This window comes from Bombus huntii, chromosome 2 (genome assembly GCF_024542735.1).
Source record: "Bombus huntii isolate Logan2020A chromosome 2, iyBomHunt1.1, whole genome shotgun sequence".
Classification (NCBI taxonomy): Eukaryota; Metazoa; Arthropoda; class Insecta; order Hymenoptera; family Apidae; genus Bombus; species Bombus huntii.
In genome coordinates, this window is record NC_066239.1 from 15019899 (window position 1) to 15038403 (window position 18505).

The window sequence follows — 18505 nt, forward strand, 5'->3', positions numbered from 1 at the left end:
CTTTTCCTGTAAGTTCTTAGAATTTGCTTAAGTTACAAAAAATCATGTCCTTTTTATACGGTTTTATATTAAATTGTTTTCAATCCAATTTGTTATAATCTTGAATTATAATAGACTTCGAAACTGATCAAGCTTGCTGTGTTACCTTTATAATAGGTTTTATGAAATTTCGTGTGATACTTTTGTGCATTGTACTTAAATATAAATTAAATAAGTTCTAACGGTGGTGGTCAGGTAAGTAGTAAATAATTGAAGATTATTTCACACTTTCATTGGATTTACCATGTTTTACATGGGAAACAAAATTAAAAAAAAGACACAAAAGATTATTATAATTTTTGGAATTGTATAATAATGTACACCAATAAAGTACACCAAATTTACTTTTTCTAGTAAAATTTACTTAAATTTACAGAAATGGTATTAATATCTTTTTTTCTAGTGCAATATTAAAATTGAGAAGCATCTGTAGCTTAGTAAAAATAATAACATTTATAGCTGTTAACATTAAATATATGTATATCTTTCTTATACAATAAAATATATATCGCGATAATACGAATATATTTTATTATAATCTATGTATTATATAAATGTATAAGTAAATCAAAAATGTAATTTAAAAATCATAACTATTTACGTCTTTTTCGAAGTACAAAAAAATATATTGTAGTTACATTTAGTGACATCTTTGAAGAATTATGATAATGTTACTGATCATTGCTCTACTTTATAGACCTTTACAGCTTTACCATAGAGATATAAAGGTAGATTACGCGAGTCATACATTACCGTGTAAGTGGATGTGATATGGGAATAGAAAAAGAACGCTGCATAGTAGCGTTTATCTAATAGACATGCATACTGACGCCGCTTATTGATCGGTGTTACACCGACATATTGACTATACGAATGCGTATACGGGATTAAACGAGCACACAAGAAGCCTCTACGTAGCGTTCTCTTTCTATTTCTATATCGCTTTCTCAGCTCGCTCACGCACTCTATCTGTATATCTTTATCAATTTTACAGTATAATAATTGTGCTCGTGACCAATAATGCGATAACTAAAGTGCACTGATAAGCGTTTTTTTCTTTTTTTCTTCTTATTACCTGAATAAAGATAATCTCGTGTATTTTGACGCAAAAGGATTTTTGTTAAGTGAATATGTCTCGAAAAGATCAACAAATTTTAAAACAGTTTTACAATTGTTGTATTTTACGCGAGGGGAAAATCTTAAACGAAGATTTATGGGTTCGCGATGGGAAAGTCGTTGACCCAGAAAAAATTTTTTACGACGAAAAAGTCAAACCACATATAAGAATCGATTGCAACGGCGCGTTAATTTCTCCTGGATACATTGATCTTCAAATCAATGGTATATAATGCAAGTATAATAACAATAATCATTTCATTATAATTTAGTATAATTTGTTGTAAATATTATTCTTTTATATTACATATATTAGTATACAAAATTTTGGTATAAATTATTAGATAATAAGGCTTTTACGATAAATATTAACTTTGTACAAAAATATTACAAATCTAATTGTATGTACAATTACAATTCGTAACTATTATCTTATCTACTAGGTGGTTTTGGAATCGATTTTACACATAATGTTAATGATGTAGAAGGAGGAATTAATAAAGTAGCTAAAAAATTGCTTGAATTTGGTGTAACATCATTTTGTCCAACTTTGGTTACATCACCTAGTGAAACATATCATAAGATATTACCAAACATTAAGAGAACAAAAGGTGGGAAACATGGTGCCACTGTATTAGGAGTTCATTTAGAAGGACCTTTTATTAGTCCAAGTAAAAAGGGAGCTCATCCAGAGAATCATATAAAACAATTTGAAAAAGCAAGTCTCCAAAATATTTTCAATGCATACATTTAATGTATATATGAACATCAAACAAATTTTAATGCACCAGTAAATGTTCATATGTGAATAAATTACTATTATTTTTATTCATGTAACTTTTCATGCTTCAAACACATATATAAATCTAATATTTTTAATTATCTCTTCATATATGTGGATTTTAGGGTTTCAAGTCATTAAGTGATATGTATGGAAGTTTAGAAAATGTTTGTCTTGTAACATTGGCACCTGAACTTCCTAATGCTCAATCTGTGATAACAGAATTGTGTAAAAGAAATATTACAGTTTCTCTTGGTAAGATATAACTATTCCAATTTTAATAATTTAATATCTCTTCTAAATCTAAATATTTTAGGACATTCTGTAGCAAATTTGAAAGAAGGAGAAGAGGCTGTAAAGAATGGAGCATCTTTTATTACCCATCTTTTTAATGCAATGTTACCAGTAATTATACAAAATAATTTTCTATTTTATAAAAAATATAAATCATCAGTCAAGCGTAAATGATAAATTTGTATTTATAGTTTCATCATAGAGATCCAGGATTAGTTGGTCTCTTAACATCTGATCAAGTTCATTCTGGAAAAATTATCCATTATGGCATAATTGCAGATGGAATTCATACTCATCCAGCAGCATTGCGTATAGCTCATAGAACCCACCCTGAAGGTATATATGTGTATCTTTTTTTATAAGACAATCCTTACCTCTTAATTACTAATTAAAAAGTTTTTAAAATTAATAGTTAATTTTGCATTTTAGGTCTTGTTTTAGTTACTGATGCACTGTCAGCGCTAGGATTAGAAGAAGGCATACATCAATTAGGACAGCTTAAAATCGAAATGCGCTCGGGACGTGCATATATTGCTGAGACAGATATACTGTGTGGAAGTACAGCAGAAATGTCGAAATGCGTTCGTCATTTCAAAGAAGCAACAGGTAATTTAAACAATATGACATGTATGATATATAGATTTTTTAAATTCAATTTTGATCTTTTTAAGAATTATTAATATTTTTTATTAGCTTTTGTTCTTTACTATAATATCTTGCAAACAGCCCTGTATATCGATAAAGATTACTGTTTCAATATTCTTATGGAAGAATATTTAAGTACACTATTTATATCTAATTACTATACGATATTATTTATTTTTTATAGGCTGTTCAATAGTAGAATCTTTAGAAGCCGCGACTCTCCATCCGGCAAGAACCCTAGGTATTGAAAAGACTAAAGGAGTTTTAAACTATGAAGCAGATGCTGATATGGTAATGTTGAATAAAAATTTAGAACTGTTATCGACGTGGATAGCGGGAGAATGTGTTCACTGTAATTGCAAGTATGTCGAATATTGTCAGTAAAGCACAGAACATACTATCCAAATAATTGCTTAATGCTCATGTTCCTGTGTCTATGTCAATATTACTCAACGATCAGTCACTTTTATTAGAGAAACTGGCGGAATTGATTTCACAAAACAATCAGAGAAAAATGTGGTCATTTACCCACTTGTATTAATTATATGAGTATGTACTACATGCCTTAAATATTACACTTTTCGTGTATAATGCGCGACGGCTGTGAATATCGTTCTAGCCATAATTTTATTCGTCTATCTATTCATATTGTAAGATATATAATTATATACGCATTTTATATAAAAATATTTTTTACGAATGTACTTATATTTTGATACATATAAAACAAAGATTAATTTTTACCTTTATTGTATTTGAGGGAATATGCCTTTAATAATACAAAGTCAAAAACAATTATATAATTTTTGTCTTTAAATTAACAACAAAAAGGTCAGTTATTTTTTATAGTTAGGTACAAATAGGATGTATATCTATTTCGACAAAAAATGTTACTCGTTATAAAATATTTAGATAACAAACAGTTTTAAAATATATACAAATAAATTGTTATTTTTAATTCATGCATTATACCATTTATTACAAAATATCCTTGATCGTTTTTTAGGGCTGAATTGTACATATAAAGTAGGTTTAATGTGTAGAATATTTATTTCGTCAAATTTTTGAAATAAATATAGTATACATGAAAAAATAGAAAGGCTAGGTTACTATTTCATTTGATATCAGTATTATGTGAAAGATGTCATCTAATTAATATCGTCATTATCACAATTTGTAATATACATAAAATTGTTAAATGTGTGTTTTTTTTTTATATAGAAATATATTTTTCTTCTTACATTTGAACAGTTAGTTACACCAATATTTTAATTACACATTAAACAATATTTTGTAGTCATTTTAGCAAAGCATTCAGAAATCAGTTGTTCGCATGAAAAGTTACTGTTTCACAATAAAATATTGTTATTGTTGCATCAATTGTATGTGGTCTGTTCTTTCAACGACGATGAAAGCCAAGTCGCGTAAGGTTCTTATGTTAATAAACGACGTCCTTCAGGTTGCATATATATGGTGAGTGTCTAATACCAAATGAATGTGCTGGAGGAATGTCAAGAATTACCTGTAAAAGTTAGTTTTTACCGCTATAGGAGTATTCCTTAAAAAGTTAATAATCATAAGAAAACTAATATCTGGTCCAGTCGTGCACTTTTTCTGAAATCGAGTTAGGATCTTAAAAGTATTTTTTGTCAGAATACTGATATTATTTAGATATAAACATAAATAATTAGTTTCAACATAGTTTATTCTGAACTTTCACGAATACTGATATTATGTTGGGATATATATACTATTGAGATCCATCCAACTCGAACGTCAGATAGATGCGATTTCTGGATGTATACCCTCAAAAATAATTATACAGTTTATTAAGTGATGTCTATTGAACAAGCTCTGAAACTTTTGAGTTTTTTAGTTTTTGAATAAGTAGGAAGAAATTAGAAGTACTTTTTCTGGGCAATGAGCTCCAGGTCCTGGAATCTGGGAATGATCATCGGGCAGCTGATAGCGGGCACTTATGCTATAAGCAGGACTTTTCACTCTGATTGCATCTGGTTTAACAGCTTCGTATGTTCCAGGTCCAGGAACTAAAACACGATCATCTGTAGAAACTTTCTGTCTACCAGAGATAGAGTAAGCCGGTGCTGCTTTTTTGTTTCCTTCCTTTGTTCCACCGAGAGCAGAAGGAATATTATAAACGTTCGGAGCTGAAACAGAATAAAAATAGCGGCGACTTCACTGATGTTAGATTGTAAAAACATATATTTTCCTTAGAAAGTAATAATCACTTTATATATAAAAAAAATATAGCATTTTGAATAATAGACATTATTTGTATAACTACGCAAAGAAAAGATAAACTAGCGGAAACAAAGAAACAAATTCTGTAAATTTACCTGGAATATCATCTGATCTATTTATACTTGTTCTAAGACCAAAAGTAAATCGCAATGCTTTTTCCAATAAAAGCATAGCTTTTTCTGGACTGTATTCACCTGGACCTTTAAACCAAATATTAAATCTATTGAACAAATACACAAAATGAACAAAATATAATAAATTTTAAAAGACTACCATACCTGGTATAGAATCCGTTTCACGTACTTCAGGCTTAACTCCAAAACTATAATGAGGTGATTTATTCAAATTTACCTTTTCAGGATGATAACTTCCTGGAGCTAAATTTTTAATATATCAAAATAAGTGACTATTATGCATTATCATAAACGTTCTATAAATTCTATTATTTACTTTTACGAATATTACTTACCAGGTATATCACCAGTTTTTTCGTAAGATGTTTTTAAACCAAACGAATAACGTGGCGATTTATCTAAATTGACTTTTTCTGGAGAATAAGTACCAGGAGCTACAAAATGGAAGAAAGGAATACTAATGCAATCGTAAAAAAGATGTAGTAAAATGATATTCCCTTATGTAGCTATTATAAATTATAGCACAGTATTATAACATGTATGTGATTGAAAAAACAATTTCAGTAATGTTGTAACTGTAAATATCATCAATAAGATTTTTTTTACAATTTGCAAAATTTAAAATGGTATATGAAATTCATCTTTTAATGCTAGGTGAAATTCATAAACACTTTGTAATTTTAAAAACGAAATATTAAAATAAAGTTATACAGCAGTTATAAAGCTGTAAGCGGAAAAGAAGTTAAGAAAAAAATATAAGAGCTGAAGCTTTAACATGCTTTGAATTAAAAATTGCACCATATATCAGAAGCATGAAATGTTTTTAATTGTTTTAGAACTGTTTTAGAATCTAGCCTTGCGGTAGTTTAGTAATAATTTGTTAGTCAACACCGTTACCTGGTGTATCCCTAGGCTTTTCCAAGGGCTTTCTATTACCAAAACTGAAATAAGGTTTATGTTCCAAATTTAGTACTTTCTCTGGATAGTAATCAGCAGGGCCTACCAAAGCAATCAAATCATTAGTAATTGTTTCTGCAGAATGTTAAAATCTAAACCAACTTTTCCAAAATAAGAAGCTGCTGCAATTTGCACTAAATAAAATTCACCTGGGTTGTCATTGAATTTTTCCAGTGTACCTTTTCCTGATAAGCTATATTGCGGCCCTTTATCTAAATTTACCTTCTCAGGGCTGTATGTTCCAGGTGCTGTGATAATAAGTAGAATATCTAAGTCTCTTTACTACAATTGTTGTAGGATTAATTCATTGCTAATATCTTGTTATGTAAAGGAAATGGGAAGATTGAATTTTTTATTTTAATCACCTGGATTATCATTAGGCTTCTCTGGTAAACCTTTACCAGATAAACTGAATTGAGGACCTTTGTCCAAATTTACTTTCTCAGGACTATAAGTGCCTGGTGCTATTGAAAAAATTAAATACAAGAAGACATTAATCTAAAAGAATAATATATTAAATAACAAATCAAACTATCAAGAAAATCTAAAAAAAAAGATAAAAAATTCACCTGGATTATCGTTTGGTTTTTCTGAAATTCCTTTTCCATACAAACTATATTGTGGACCTTTGCTTAAATTTACTTTTTCAGGACTGTACGTACCTGGTGCTATGATAGAAGAAAATGTTAAATATTCACTAAGAATTAAATGCCAATTAAAAATTATTATGTAATTAAGTAACAAAATAGCAAACTAAGTAAATACAAAATAAAGAGAAAACTGATTGTACTGACCAGGGTTATCAATTGGTTTCTCAGAAGATCCTTTACCACTTAAGCTATATTCTGGACCTTTACTCAAGTTCACCTTTTCTGGACAATAATCTCCAGGTGCTGTAGGAGAATAATACACAGAAGCAGTAAAGTAATCATTTTGTAAACTAACAAAAAAAAATTAATGACAAAAATAGTAGTAGAGTGGCTATAATAACTATACCTGGATTAGTGTTTGGTTTATCAAGAGGTGTTCTTATTCCAAAACTATACTGTGGTGCCTTATCAAGATTTATTTTTTCAGGTGCATAAGTTCCTGGTGCTAAAAATTGATTTTCTTTATTTATGTTTAAAACTTAAAAATCTACATATAAAACTAATTTTTTTATAAAAGTTACTATTTGTTTCTTCCAACACAATGTTTAATTTATTAAAATTAATTTTCGTTCAAAAGTCAGATTAATATACGAAATATATTTTTCAAATTCCAAGCTTGTATCTACAGACCTGGATTATTGTCTATTTTATCATAAAAATGTCTTCCGCTTAAACTATACTGGGGACTCTTATCCAAATTAACTTTTTCAGGATTGTAAGTACCAGGGGCTGTAAAAAAAGATGCATGTGATGTAACAATTGCAATAAAAATCTACAATTATATTCTTCATGCAATTACCTGGAGTGTCGCTTATTTTTTCGAGAGGTGTCCTCAGACCAAAAGTAAATTGCGGTGTTGTATCCAATTTTACTTTTTCTGGACAATATGTACCTGGCGCTAAGAATCATTTTTTTAAATTTAATTATAAATAAATACCTTTCATTGTATGCAGACATTAACGAAACTTTTTTAAACATTAGTTATACATTATTTCAAATCAATTAATATTTTGTTATCAAAATATTACACTTCAATAGTATGTAAAAATTCGCATACCAGGGGTGTTGTCAGGTTTTTCTACTCGTCCTTTCCCAGTGAGGCTGTATTGAGGACCCTTATCCAAATTGGTTTTTTCAGGGCTATACGTGCCAGGTGCTATAAAAATAAATTGACATGCGCTGGTGATACTACAATTCGTAAATAATGTACATTACATATTATCACAGACAAAGTTACACGGCTGTGATAATAAATTCGTGATTATTACTTTGTCGACCGAACAAATGTACAATAAGTCATGAATTTGCAATAAAATTCATTAGGTTCCAATATGTTATTTAACAACAATTAGTAGAAAATATGTTTGAAAAGGAATGCTTCTACAGGTTTAATTAAATTCGGTCAACAAAATTTTAAACAAGCGTATTAAGTTTGCCTTAATTACCTGGGGTATCGCTCGGTTTTTCGAGGGAAGGCCTGAGTCCAAAACTGAACTGCGGTGTATTGTTCAATCTTACCTTTTCCGGACAGTATGTACCAGGTGCTGATATCATAATATACAAATAATTATTCATTTCATCAAAATTAAAATCAATATATTTTAATTCAATTATGCACTTTTCTTTTTAGCGAAACAAATAATAACGAAAGTAATAAAAAATAATATATGACAAAACGATTACAGTGAAAGAAGAAAAATCTATTTCATAAAAATAAAATTTAAAGGATACTTATTAATATCTACAAAAGAATGCAGTTTCTACATAATTTACGTTTAAAGATTTCTTCTTTTAATTTTGTAATACAATATCAAATAAATATCATAAGTGCAAGTTACTACACATGCAGTTCAATTATTAAATACGTTGCAAGCCAATCATTTTGATTTGTATCATTCTACATACTTGCAAAAACTACAACAATAATTTAGAAGATAGAAAAGTTCGAATAGCAGAGATGCAATGTGTATTAATCCAAGATCACCAAGCTACAATCGCAAAAGTAAGATAAGAAGCTGGATAGAATATTGTCGTCATTTAAAGGAAAGATTCAAGAAATATAATACCTAAACATCGAACAATGTTTATTCTTCGAGTTTATATCTGTACTTTCGCAGAATTCTTCAGAATACTTCTAGGCGATCGAATCGCTATAACCAATGGAGATTATTCAGCATGACATCGATTCTTCCTAAGGAATCATTTTCCTCTCATGACAAACGTACTTTTTGTTAATTTATTGTAAATTTCTTTTTATTCTAATACCGTTTGAATTATTGTAGTATTCTAGGTTGCAGAATTATTAGTAAAATATATTTAGAAAATACACATTTAAATCGATTTAATTACCTTAAAACCAATTTAATCTTATTAAACTGTAGGGAAAGAGATGTACAGACTGTTTAAACAATGTTGGTTAATCAAGCGAGAGATAATAGTAAATGATGAGAGGAATCTGTTTTGCTTAATTTAATCTACACGCACTTATATCTAATCTCGCTCTCTAGAAATGAAAATCTTTACTGCCAATTAATTAAAGCTTTCGACGAGTATCTTTCCAGATAACAATGTCGATAGTACGGATTGATGTATAGCGGGTTACTCGTTAACAGGTGTTTAACATTCCAATCTTTTAGATTTAATTACTAAGAAATGAAACGCGACTTAGACATATGCTTATTAGACAAAAAAGATATTCTTTTCATCATCCCTTATTGTTTCCTGCTCGACTGACATGCATATTTTACAATGTCCTGTACATCTATTTGTTACATTTATGAGATAATTTAAAGTGAGTCTCATTTTTCTCAAGATATGAAAAATAGATAACTGTATTAGTTATTATTTAATTAATATTTGTAAAGATATAGAGTCGTACAGATGCAAGATTTATTGTTTTGATTTAATTAATTACCAGGTATATCGCTTGATTTGTCCAGTACAGGTTTCAACCCAAAACTATATTCGGGGGTTTTGTCGAGATTCACCTTTTCGGTGCAGTAATCATTTGGTGCTGTGATTAAGTCGACATTTATCATAAATATGTTTTAATGAAGATATTCAAAAAGTATTACATAAACAAGATTATAAATAATGATTTATGGAGGATAACAAAGGATTTTGGATACGTACATGTAAAATATTATTTACATATATACGTATATGTAAATATTAACGTATATCTATAATACTCACCAGGTGTACAACTAATCTTCTCGGTTTGCGTTTTGATGCCGAATGAATATTTTGGTGAGCTATCCAGAATAATCTTTCCGGCTTTTTCCGGATTATAATCGCCAGGAGCTGGTGTCACTTCCTGTTTCGTGGATTTCGTGCGGCCATGCAACGATGATGCTTGTGCAGCATCTTTTCCTGCAAAAATGAATACAGAATTTAACAAGTTCTATCATCAACATAATATGAACGAGGTTTAATTAGAAAATAATAAATTTAAAAGATTGCTTCAATTTGAAAGTAGTAAAAAATTAAATTAATTTGAAAATAAGTTTGTTTTTTAAAAATATTGATTATGTTTTTAATCGATTTTATCATCCAATTCTTATACAATTAAATAGAAGTTATTAGAAAATGTACAATATTAAGAGTCTCAAGAAGAAGGAATTATTGGTAGAAAAGCAACGGAATGTCGTGAATAACGCACATTAAAAGTCGCATTCTTGCAGGATATTACTGTTCTGAAGTTTGATCGATACTTCATAGAACTCGGAATACCGCTGTCTGTAGAATTCATTTCGTGCTTACACAGCAGTATTTATGTTTAGTTTTGTAGCTTTAATTTCTGTTCACGATAGATAGCGTGTTAATTCTTTGTAGACGATAAAGCTATCATGTACATTGTACATACATATACATATGTTATATTAATAAATCAAATAGCGGCGAAAGTATTGATGAACTTACACTTGAATAAGTGGAAGATATATAATGGCAAGTTCGGAATAAATGGTTAAGTTGTAAAAAATTAATAAGTAGATCATATTATCTACCTTTGGCACTAAGCCCGGAAACGTTGTATTGACCAGGACCCGGTCCAGGACTGTCATTCTTCGTCGCGTGTCTAAAGATGAATACACAATCATTATACCAATTTAATAAAATTATTCATTTAAATTAAAAAAAAAAAAAAACAATTTTTTCTCGGGAACTAAGCCGCGGAATTTGTAACAGAACTTACGTACCTGCTGCCAAACGAGAAAGCGGGCGCTCTGCCTCGTTTCGAGTCGGGAACAGTTTTTCCTACAGATTTGATTCATATTTAAAATTTGTTCAATAAATTTTAATACAAAAGAGAGATTTAAATATAAAAATTAAGATTACCGATTAATGGTGGTAATGTTACACAAGCAGGACCCGGGCTACTATACTCTGCAGCGATAGGACCTCGCCTCTTTGTTGGTGTCCACGGTCTTTGTGTCATGCCACCCATTTTCGATGTCTGTTTTCGATGATATACTTTCTATTTTTCTCTAAATATAAGAAACAATTACTCGAATTAACTGCTAAAACTTATCTAAGTGATTTTGGAAAATTAAACAAATAGTACAGAAAAATATTATAATTCTGATATATGCTAGCTGTGAATCAAATTGTGACTAACGTTTATCTTAAAATATGGCTTGCGAGTGAAGAAAGAAGATTCTAAGAATGCACGGCTAGAATTAGGATGGTTTTAGAGATTAGCTAATTCTCCACGTGCGCTCTTCAGATCGTTTTTCATTGTACTGTTCTTAAGTTTACTGCGTTCTTTGGATCATCTTTAATTCCATCGCATTGTTAAACAATTTTTTAAGTTTGAAAAATTTGTGTCTCAATTCCGTGCGAAATTTTTTCATAATATATTATGCTTTTTTTTTGCTTGATGAAACAAGATTGGAATACAAAGTATAGAACTTTATCGTATACATATCCTGAGTCATATGAATATTCGTACCCTTTAAAATCGAGTAACTTTTATAAAATTGAACCAAACGATTTGATCTTTCTTGAGAAATCAGAAGAATTAATTCACCAGGTAATGTGTAGACAAATTTTTGCAAAAATTGCAATTGGTCGGAACGCGAAGAACAAAGCAGAGGTCGCTTTTTACAACTTTTTTATCTGGGTCTATAATGAAAATTTAAGCAATACGATTTAAGAGATCAGTTAACGTAGCTATGAGCTACGGTTGGAAATCGCAGCTTTTTACGGTTTTTTTTAAGATCTTTCCTTAAGAAACCACGTACCATTTCTCCTATCATTTACGTCATTTAAAGAATAGAATATTCTACAACAATATTTAGAGTATTTATGTAATCAAAATCGTTGATTTCTGCACAATATGAAATAGACAAATAATTGGTATCTCGTTTTGAAAGGACAATTAATATATGCATAATATACATCGAAAAGTTATGCCTTTTTCCATGAGATAATCAGAGAGCCTCCTTTGGAATCGTGCAATCAACACGACCTCGAAAGTCGGGCCACGAAAGAAACGACTCACGAACAACCATATAAGAATATGTCCATGGTAGGTATCCAGAATCGCCCACCATTCGACATTGAACTGAATAAAGCATGAATATCACAAATTGTATAGCGTTCAAACAAGTCAAACAAATGCAGGTCAAATGGATGACTCATGACCTACTTATAGTATTTTGTTACTCCATACACATGTACTAACGATATTCTAATAATTGTAAGTGGTACGATCTTTCAGTTAATCTGGATTATGGAAACTTAGGTGATTTATTACTGCATATATGTCGTATCTAGAATGTAAAATAGATTTTGGGATGTAGTTGTTAAAATATATATAACATCATTAAGATTATGATTTATATTTATGGTTAATGGGGGTGTTACATCGCATAATAAATTTAGAATAAAATTACGAAATTTAATAATACTAATACAGACAGACATATTCTTTGTAGAATCATCAAAGAAAATGGACATTAGAGAATCCATCTATATGTTTATATTAGCATTATTAAATTTCACAAATCATCGATAAATATATAACGTGTATATAGTAAAATACATGTTACATAATGTTAAATCTCCGACTTTGTAATATCACCACTATTGAATTAGGATTAAAACACTTTTTTCTTAAATATCTATGTAATATGGTAATAAGTATCAGTTAAGTATTGATAATACATTCACGAGAATCGAGCTAGATTGAGAATAAATCGTTATTTATGCGACGAAGGAAAAAAGGTTGAAAGTCACGTGACCGAATTACGTCTTGAAAATTATACAAGACGATTATCGAGAATCGATCATTTAATCGGATTTGCCCAATATGGCAAACACGCGTGACTATCGATCAATCGTACATAGTGGGCTTATGACTTGACTATATATGGCATACTACAGAAAGTGGAATAAAGAAAAATAGGTTAAAATTCAAATAGATTTTATCTACCAAATTAAGAAAAGATTCTAATGCTATTAGTATTACTTCTCTTTAGTCACACAGTTTCCTCCCCGGCTACGCTCAACTCTATCATCAACTAACTTTCATCTCCGTATTCGGTCGATGAAACGCCACGAATCTTTTCATCCACACACGCATGCAAATCAAAGGATTTACATACAGGCATGTACGCGTTTCATTAGATCGTTCACCATTGTTCGGATCATGAAAGGACTCAACCATTTCGAAATGTCTTGCTTAAACACACAGAGAAAGTAGTGAATAGATAGAACAAAGTTGATGAGGAACCAAATGATACTATTTTTGTCTACACTGTCTTGGATAACCTTTTAGAGTCCCCGACCAAAAAATTAGGGCCAAGTACAATTTTCAACATCTTTAGTGTTTTTAGTAAAATTTAAAGGCTTGAATGTAATTTAATAATAATTTTTATTAGTTACTAAAGCACACACATACATATAACATACATAAATATTAATAATTTGTGTTTTCCCATATCGATTCTTTATAACTTAGGCTCAATTCTCTTTTTTATTTCTCTCACTTAACTGTCTGTCTTAATTCTTGAACGGACTGATCCGTTTTAATAGTATCACACTTCAAATGGTGCATTCGCTCAATAACTTATCACTTGTTACTGATATCCTAACATAAACATGTATTCGGTCCTCAACCGCTCGTCGCGCATAGGAATATCATCTTCATGTAAACTATAATATATGTAAACTCGCCATAATTAGAAGTAATAAGATTTTATACATAATATATATAAATTACTAATATGTGTATGTGTGAGGTACATTAATAATTAATATAATCTGTAATAAAATTATGTTCAAACCTTCAAAATTTTTCTAAAAATACGAAGGATGTTGAAAATTGTGAGTGGTCCTAATTTTTTGACCAGGGACTGTATTGTATATTGCAATTAGGGGTTTCAAACATTCTTTGAAGACTCTGTTGTTCACACCTTTAATCAATTCGAAGGACTCATAGTATGGGTATAATTGATGATTATTTGTCTTAAAGCCTTGACTTGTCTGTTACTAATAATTATACGATTGTGGTATTAAGTGATTGTAGCCAAACCGTAGATGTTTACGCAAATTCATATTTTTTTAACCTAAATAGGTATTATATGCATTTTATACATTTTTTATCTTTAAACTTTTTATAAATGCATACAAATCCGCAGTCGAATTATAAGCTTTCACAGTAAAGTTCCATTACGTAATATAAAGATTAAAATTTAAGATCATTCTTTTCGCTATTATTTTAGACAATCGGACAAGAGGAAAGTACTTATTTTTTAGGCCAGAAATAACCTTTTTATTTGTCTTGTCGATCAATGATCGTTTACATATGAAATACCGCGACAATTTACCTTTCATAGCTTATCATGAATTATGTATTTGTACAATTCGATCTCGCCGATCACATGATTCACCGATTTTATCAACGCAATAATAGTACTACGAGATAAATCACCATTTATGTTCTTCTATAATGTCACCGGCGGCGAATTCATTATTACACCACGGTGACATAATATTTGTTTACAGCTTGGATTACTCATTGTCAGAGTTGCTCATCAGTAAAGATGTCTCACGCAGTCTTACAGTATTAATATAATTGAACTCGAAATATCCTTGACGACACACCGGTGAATCTTTCTATTCTGTATTTTCTCCCAATTACCTATTAAAATTAAACGATATTATTGTGTTCGACAAAGTTATACAATTTTCAAAGTTGATTTGTAGTAGATTAAAATTTTATTGTTTAAGAATGAATTTATTTATTAGTAGTATAGTATACCCCAAGTAAAAAGCAATATAAGTGCTAACGGATGGGCCATATACCCGTGGTCCTTTACGACACGGGGTAATTGAGAAAAGTGTACTTGACCATGGGTCATCCACATCTGTGTGTATAGTAAAACGTTAGAGACAGCCTTAATCAGTTGCAAGGAGAGTTGTACAACGAGTTGTAACGAGAGTCGAAGAGATGAAAGTTGTAACAAGAATCGAAGAGAACAGTGTTGACAGTGCAGAGTCGAGAAGTGTTGTAAGACGAGTTGTTAATTGTAAATTGGAAATTGAATTGTGAATCACCCATTTAAGTTGTATTGGTTATAGCATATCACCGCATTGAGTTCATTAATTAACCATTGTTTCCTGTTTTATAATAAATAACTTAGAGAGGGAGAGAGCTCAAACACCAGAGAGAAAGTGTAAGATTTTTCTACTCTCTATAATTGGGGGCCCGAGCAGAGATCGAACAAAATGGAAAACGAAACATTTAACAGAACTATTCGTGTAATGATTGTGAAAACCAGATTGAAATCAAGTCGAATCATTATTCATGACTGACACCATCGTTGATGTTGAAGAAAGGTGCATTGTTAACGATAAGTTAACGCGAATTGAAACGATGAAAGTTGTAGAATTGAAAGAGAAACTCAAAAGACGACAATTAAAAACAATTGGTAAGAAGAAAAAATTGTAAGACCGCCGAAGAGTTTTCATCGCTTTGGAGATTCAGCACGGCGAAGACGAAAAAGACGAAGAAGAAGATAAAGAAGAGCGCGATCTGTTCGAAACACGCGTGAGAGTCGACAGCAGAAGTCGCGCATGTTTTAACATTTAGGGACGTGGAGGAGTCCATGAACACGTTCAGCGGTGACGACAACGTCAATGTGCAAAGCTAGTTGTCGGAGTTTGAGGAGATGTGCGATCTCTGCGATTGGACTGATGTGCAGTGCGTAATATGCGCGAAGAAGCTTTTACGTGGTTTGGCAATATTGTTCGTCGACTATGAAAGGTGTTGTACAAGTTAGCAAACAACGAAGAAAATGCTGAGTACGAAATTTGAACAACAAGTGGACGTGTACAAGGTTCATAAAGAGTTGTTGCATGGAACTAAGAAGGAAACCGATTCATACCAGGAGTATGTCTATAAGATGTTAGAAATAGCGAAGCAAGTGAGTATGAAAAGTTCGACCATAATAAGATACATCATCGTCGGAATTCGTGACGAAGAGATCAACAAAGTGATAGTGTATGGCGCCAAGAACATTCGAAAGTTAAAAGAGAAGCTTACCATGTCCGAAGCTATGAAAGAAAATACGAAGACGAAAAGCAAACGAGTTGAAGAAAGATCCAAGAGGACAAGTCGCGACGAAGCAGCGCAGGAGCGGGTGCGAGGATGCTTTCTATGCGGAAACAAAAATCACCTAAGTGCGGATTGACCAACGAAAAGCAAGGGTGACCAGATGCTTCAAATGCTAGGAATATGGACACATCGCATTGAAGTACAATAACCCGAGTGAGTCCTTTAAACATATGTATAACAACTTAATTAATTAAGAAAAATATCTTCTTTTATAATTTACATGAGAAAAAGCTACATCTCCAGCATTGATAAATTTTTACCAATAGATTAATTTTTCTAATTAATTTTTGCCATAGAAATTACCAAATTTTAATTATTATATCATCGACCACTCAGCTACTAATTGTTTAACATTACTTATCATTTTCTACGTAATTAACTAATTAAATATCCTGAATTATATTTCGTTTTTATATTTGACACTAAACAACTTTTAAAATAAAGTTCGTTGATAATAAGATTTTCATCATAAACAGTTTCATTAATATCGAAATACGTGTTCGTATATTTAACTTTATGTACGCAAGATGGTTGACGTTTCTAGAAATCTATCCAAGAATACCGGTTCGTCACCTAATTAGTTAACAGTATGTTTATCAAATCTCGATTATTTTCTTAAAATTTTTTTAATACAAATTTCAATAAAGATTTGGTATGTACTGCTATAACACTATACAAAATGATTCAATATTGAAAATTACACATTTTTGCACTTAATAGCCTAGTTTGTACTTAATAACCCATAACCCAAAAGATTAAAACTAATGTTTTTATTAAATTGTAATTACAACCTGTATGATAAATGTGATTGGCTGTCACAAAGCAAGGTGTTAAATCTGTTACTTACCTTGATTTCGCGAAATGTATAGCTTGATGAAATACCGTATTGGGTTCTCAAAGAAAGCCGTGAACAACAACAAGCTGACTGGTCAAATCACGAATGCGTTAGAGATATTTATTACAGAAACACACAAGCACTAGATTCGTTATTGCGATACCTGCACCCGACGTGAGTTTCTGAGCGACTGAAGATTAAATTAAACGTAGTGCTATCGCAGCATGTGCTTGTTTATCCCTACCACACGATCCTTAAATCTCTACTGCGTTTGAATCATTTCGCGCATGCGCCCTTGCGCCGCGATTATCCTTAACGAGTAACCAATTTGGTCCCTTGTTTTCGGAATCGAACCTTGTCACTGGACACTCCTTGAATTTTTCTTTTTTATTTAAATAACACGAAGAAAAATACTATACATTAAAAAGGAACCATATTGCTATGTTACGGACCTTAGATTTTATTTTGAGTCTGATTACCTTCCTATATATCCACGAAATTCAGTAAAAATTAATTTCTAATGCAAAAGATTAATGCGAATTTTTAATGCGAAAGTTAATTTTGACTGCAATAAGGAATAAGAAACACGAATATGACTAAAATTAACAAAAATTATCTGGAGATAAAGTAAAAATAAATTTATAGTTTTAAATATTAGTTTGCAAATTTATCATATTGAAAAATATTACATTGTTTAATGTATTATAGGAAAAGGAGGAAATAACTTAAATACAAAAGAAATTAAGATATATAACTCGATTCCTTCTTGGAAAGTAACAAGATATTGATATAAAAGCTGCATTTTAGAAAGCAACCTGTCATCTATTTACATAAAAAGATCTCTCCTTGGCTCCTTTATTGGGAATGTATATATACTGTATTTCGCAACCCACGCACCCTAACGGTCTTGGTTTTCATCCTCGACTCTTTTGGCCTTGTATCCTGTGTGCTCAGGACAAAAGTCAGCTAAAATTAGGGGCTCACGTTATCGTTTTAAGTGACGATATACACAAGTGAATGTAAAACATGCTTCCGCTCTTAGTCGTCAAATACACAGGTAAAAAATTAATACGATATAGGAGTAGATAGATATGGATAGATACGGATTAGGAATCGATAAACATGTAGTGTTATTTGCAATTGTGCTTTAAAACATCGCGTCTATGCAGA

The 18505-nt window shown here is 30.8% G+C and overlaps 2 protein-coding genes across 5 annotated transcripts; one reads left to right on the forward strand and one right to left on the reverse strand.

Moving 5' to 3' along the window:
* Nucleotides 1-530: 530 nt before the first annotated feature.
* Nucleotides 531-3837, forward strand: LOC126878129 (N-acetylglucosamine-6-phosphate deacetylase). Its single transcript, XM_050640634.1, has 7 exons — nucleotides 531-1380; nucleotides 1599-1873; nucleotides 2062-2191; nucleotides 2253-2341; nucleotides 2422-2566; nucleotides 2660-2836; nucleotides 3060-3837. Exons 1-7 carry the CDS (start codon nucleotides 1170-1172, stop codon nucleotides 3257-3259), a joined length of 1227 nt encoding a protein of 408 aa, XP_050496591.1. The 5' UTR covers nucleotides 531-1169; the 3' UTR covers nucleotides 3260-3837.
* LOC126878110 (mucin-1-like) lies at nucleotides 3380-17567 on the reverse strand. Of its 4 annotated transcripts, XM_050640591.1 has the most exons (21): nucleotides 17348-17565; nucleotides 11217-11365; nucleotides 11078-11135; nucleotides 10886-10956; nucleotides 10074-10250; nucleotides 9793-9891; nucleotides 8324-8422; nucleotides 7936-8034; nucleotides 7678-7776; nucleotides 7509-7607; nucleotides 7225-7323; nucleotides 7023-7121; nucleotides 6798-6896; nucleotides 6594-6692; nucleotides 6378-6476; nucleotides 6169-6270; nucleotides 5607-5705; nucleotides 5416-5514; nucleotides 5233-5337; nucleotides 4784-5043; nucleotides 3380-4397 (listed from the first exon to the last, which is right to left on the reverse strand). In XM_050640591.1, the coding sequence occupies exons 2-21, from the start codon at nucleotides 11323-11325 to the stop codon at nucleotides 4314-4316; spliced, it is 2154 nt and encodes a 717-aa protein (XP_050496548.1). In that variant the 5' UTR covers nucleotides 11326-11365; nucleotides 17348-17565; the 3' UTR covers nucleotides 3380-4313. The 4 variants fall into 4 exon arrangements, with proteins under 4 accessions (XP_050496548.1, XP_050496549.1, XP_050496550.1 ...); XM_050640592.1 differs by lacking the exon at nucleotides 6798-6896 and having other exon boundaries at nucleotides 17348-17566; XM_050640593.1 differs by lacking the exon at nucleotides 6169-6270 and having other exon boundaries at nucleotides 17348-17564.
* Between the last annotated feature and the right edge of the window lie 938 nt (nucleotides 17568-18505).

Coding starts and splice junctions, on each gene's coding strand:
- LOC126878129 (XM_050640634.1), top strand. CDS start 1,170: ATGTCTCGAAAAGATCAACAAATTTTAAAACAGTTTTACAATTGTTGT. Junction 1,874..2,061: donor ATATAAAACAATTTGAAAAA/GCAAGTCTCCAA, acceptor TGTGGATTTTAG/GGTTTCAAGTCATTAAGTGA. Junction 2,192..2,252: donor AAATATTACAGTTTCTCTTG/GTAAGATATAAC, acceptor TAAATATTTTAG/GACATTCTGTAGCAAATTTG.
- LOC126878110 (XM_050640591.1), bottom strand. CDS start 11,325: ATGGGTGGCATGACACAAAGACCGTGGACACCAACAAAGAGGCGAGGT. Junction 9,892..10,073: donor GAAGATTAGTTGTACACCTG/GTGAGTATTATA, acceptor ACTTAATCACAG/CACCAAATGATTACTGCACC. Junction 8,035..8,323: donor AAAACCGAGCGATACCCCAG/GTAATTAAGGCA, acceptor TTATTTTTATAG/CACCTGGCACGTATAGCCCT.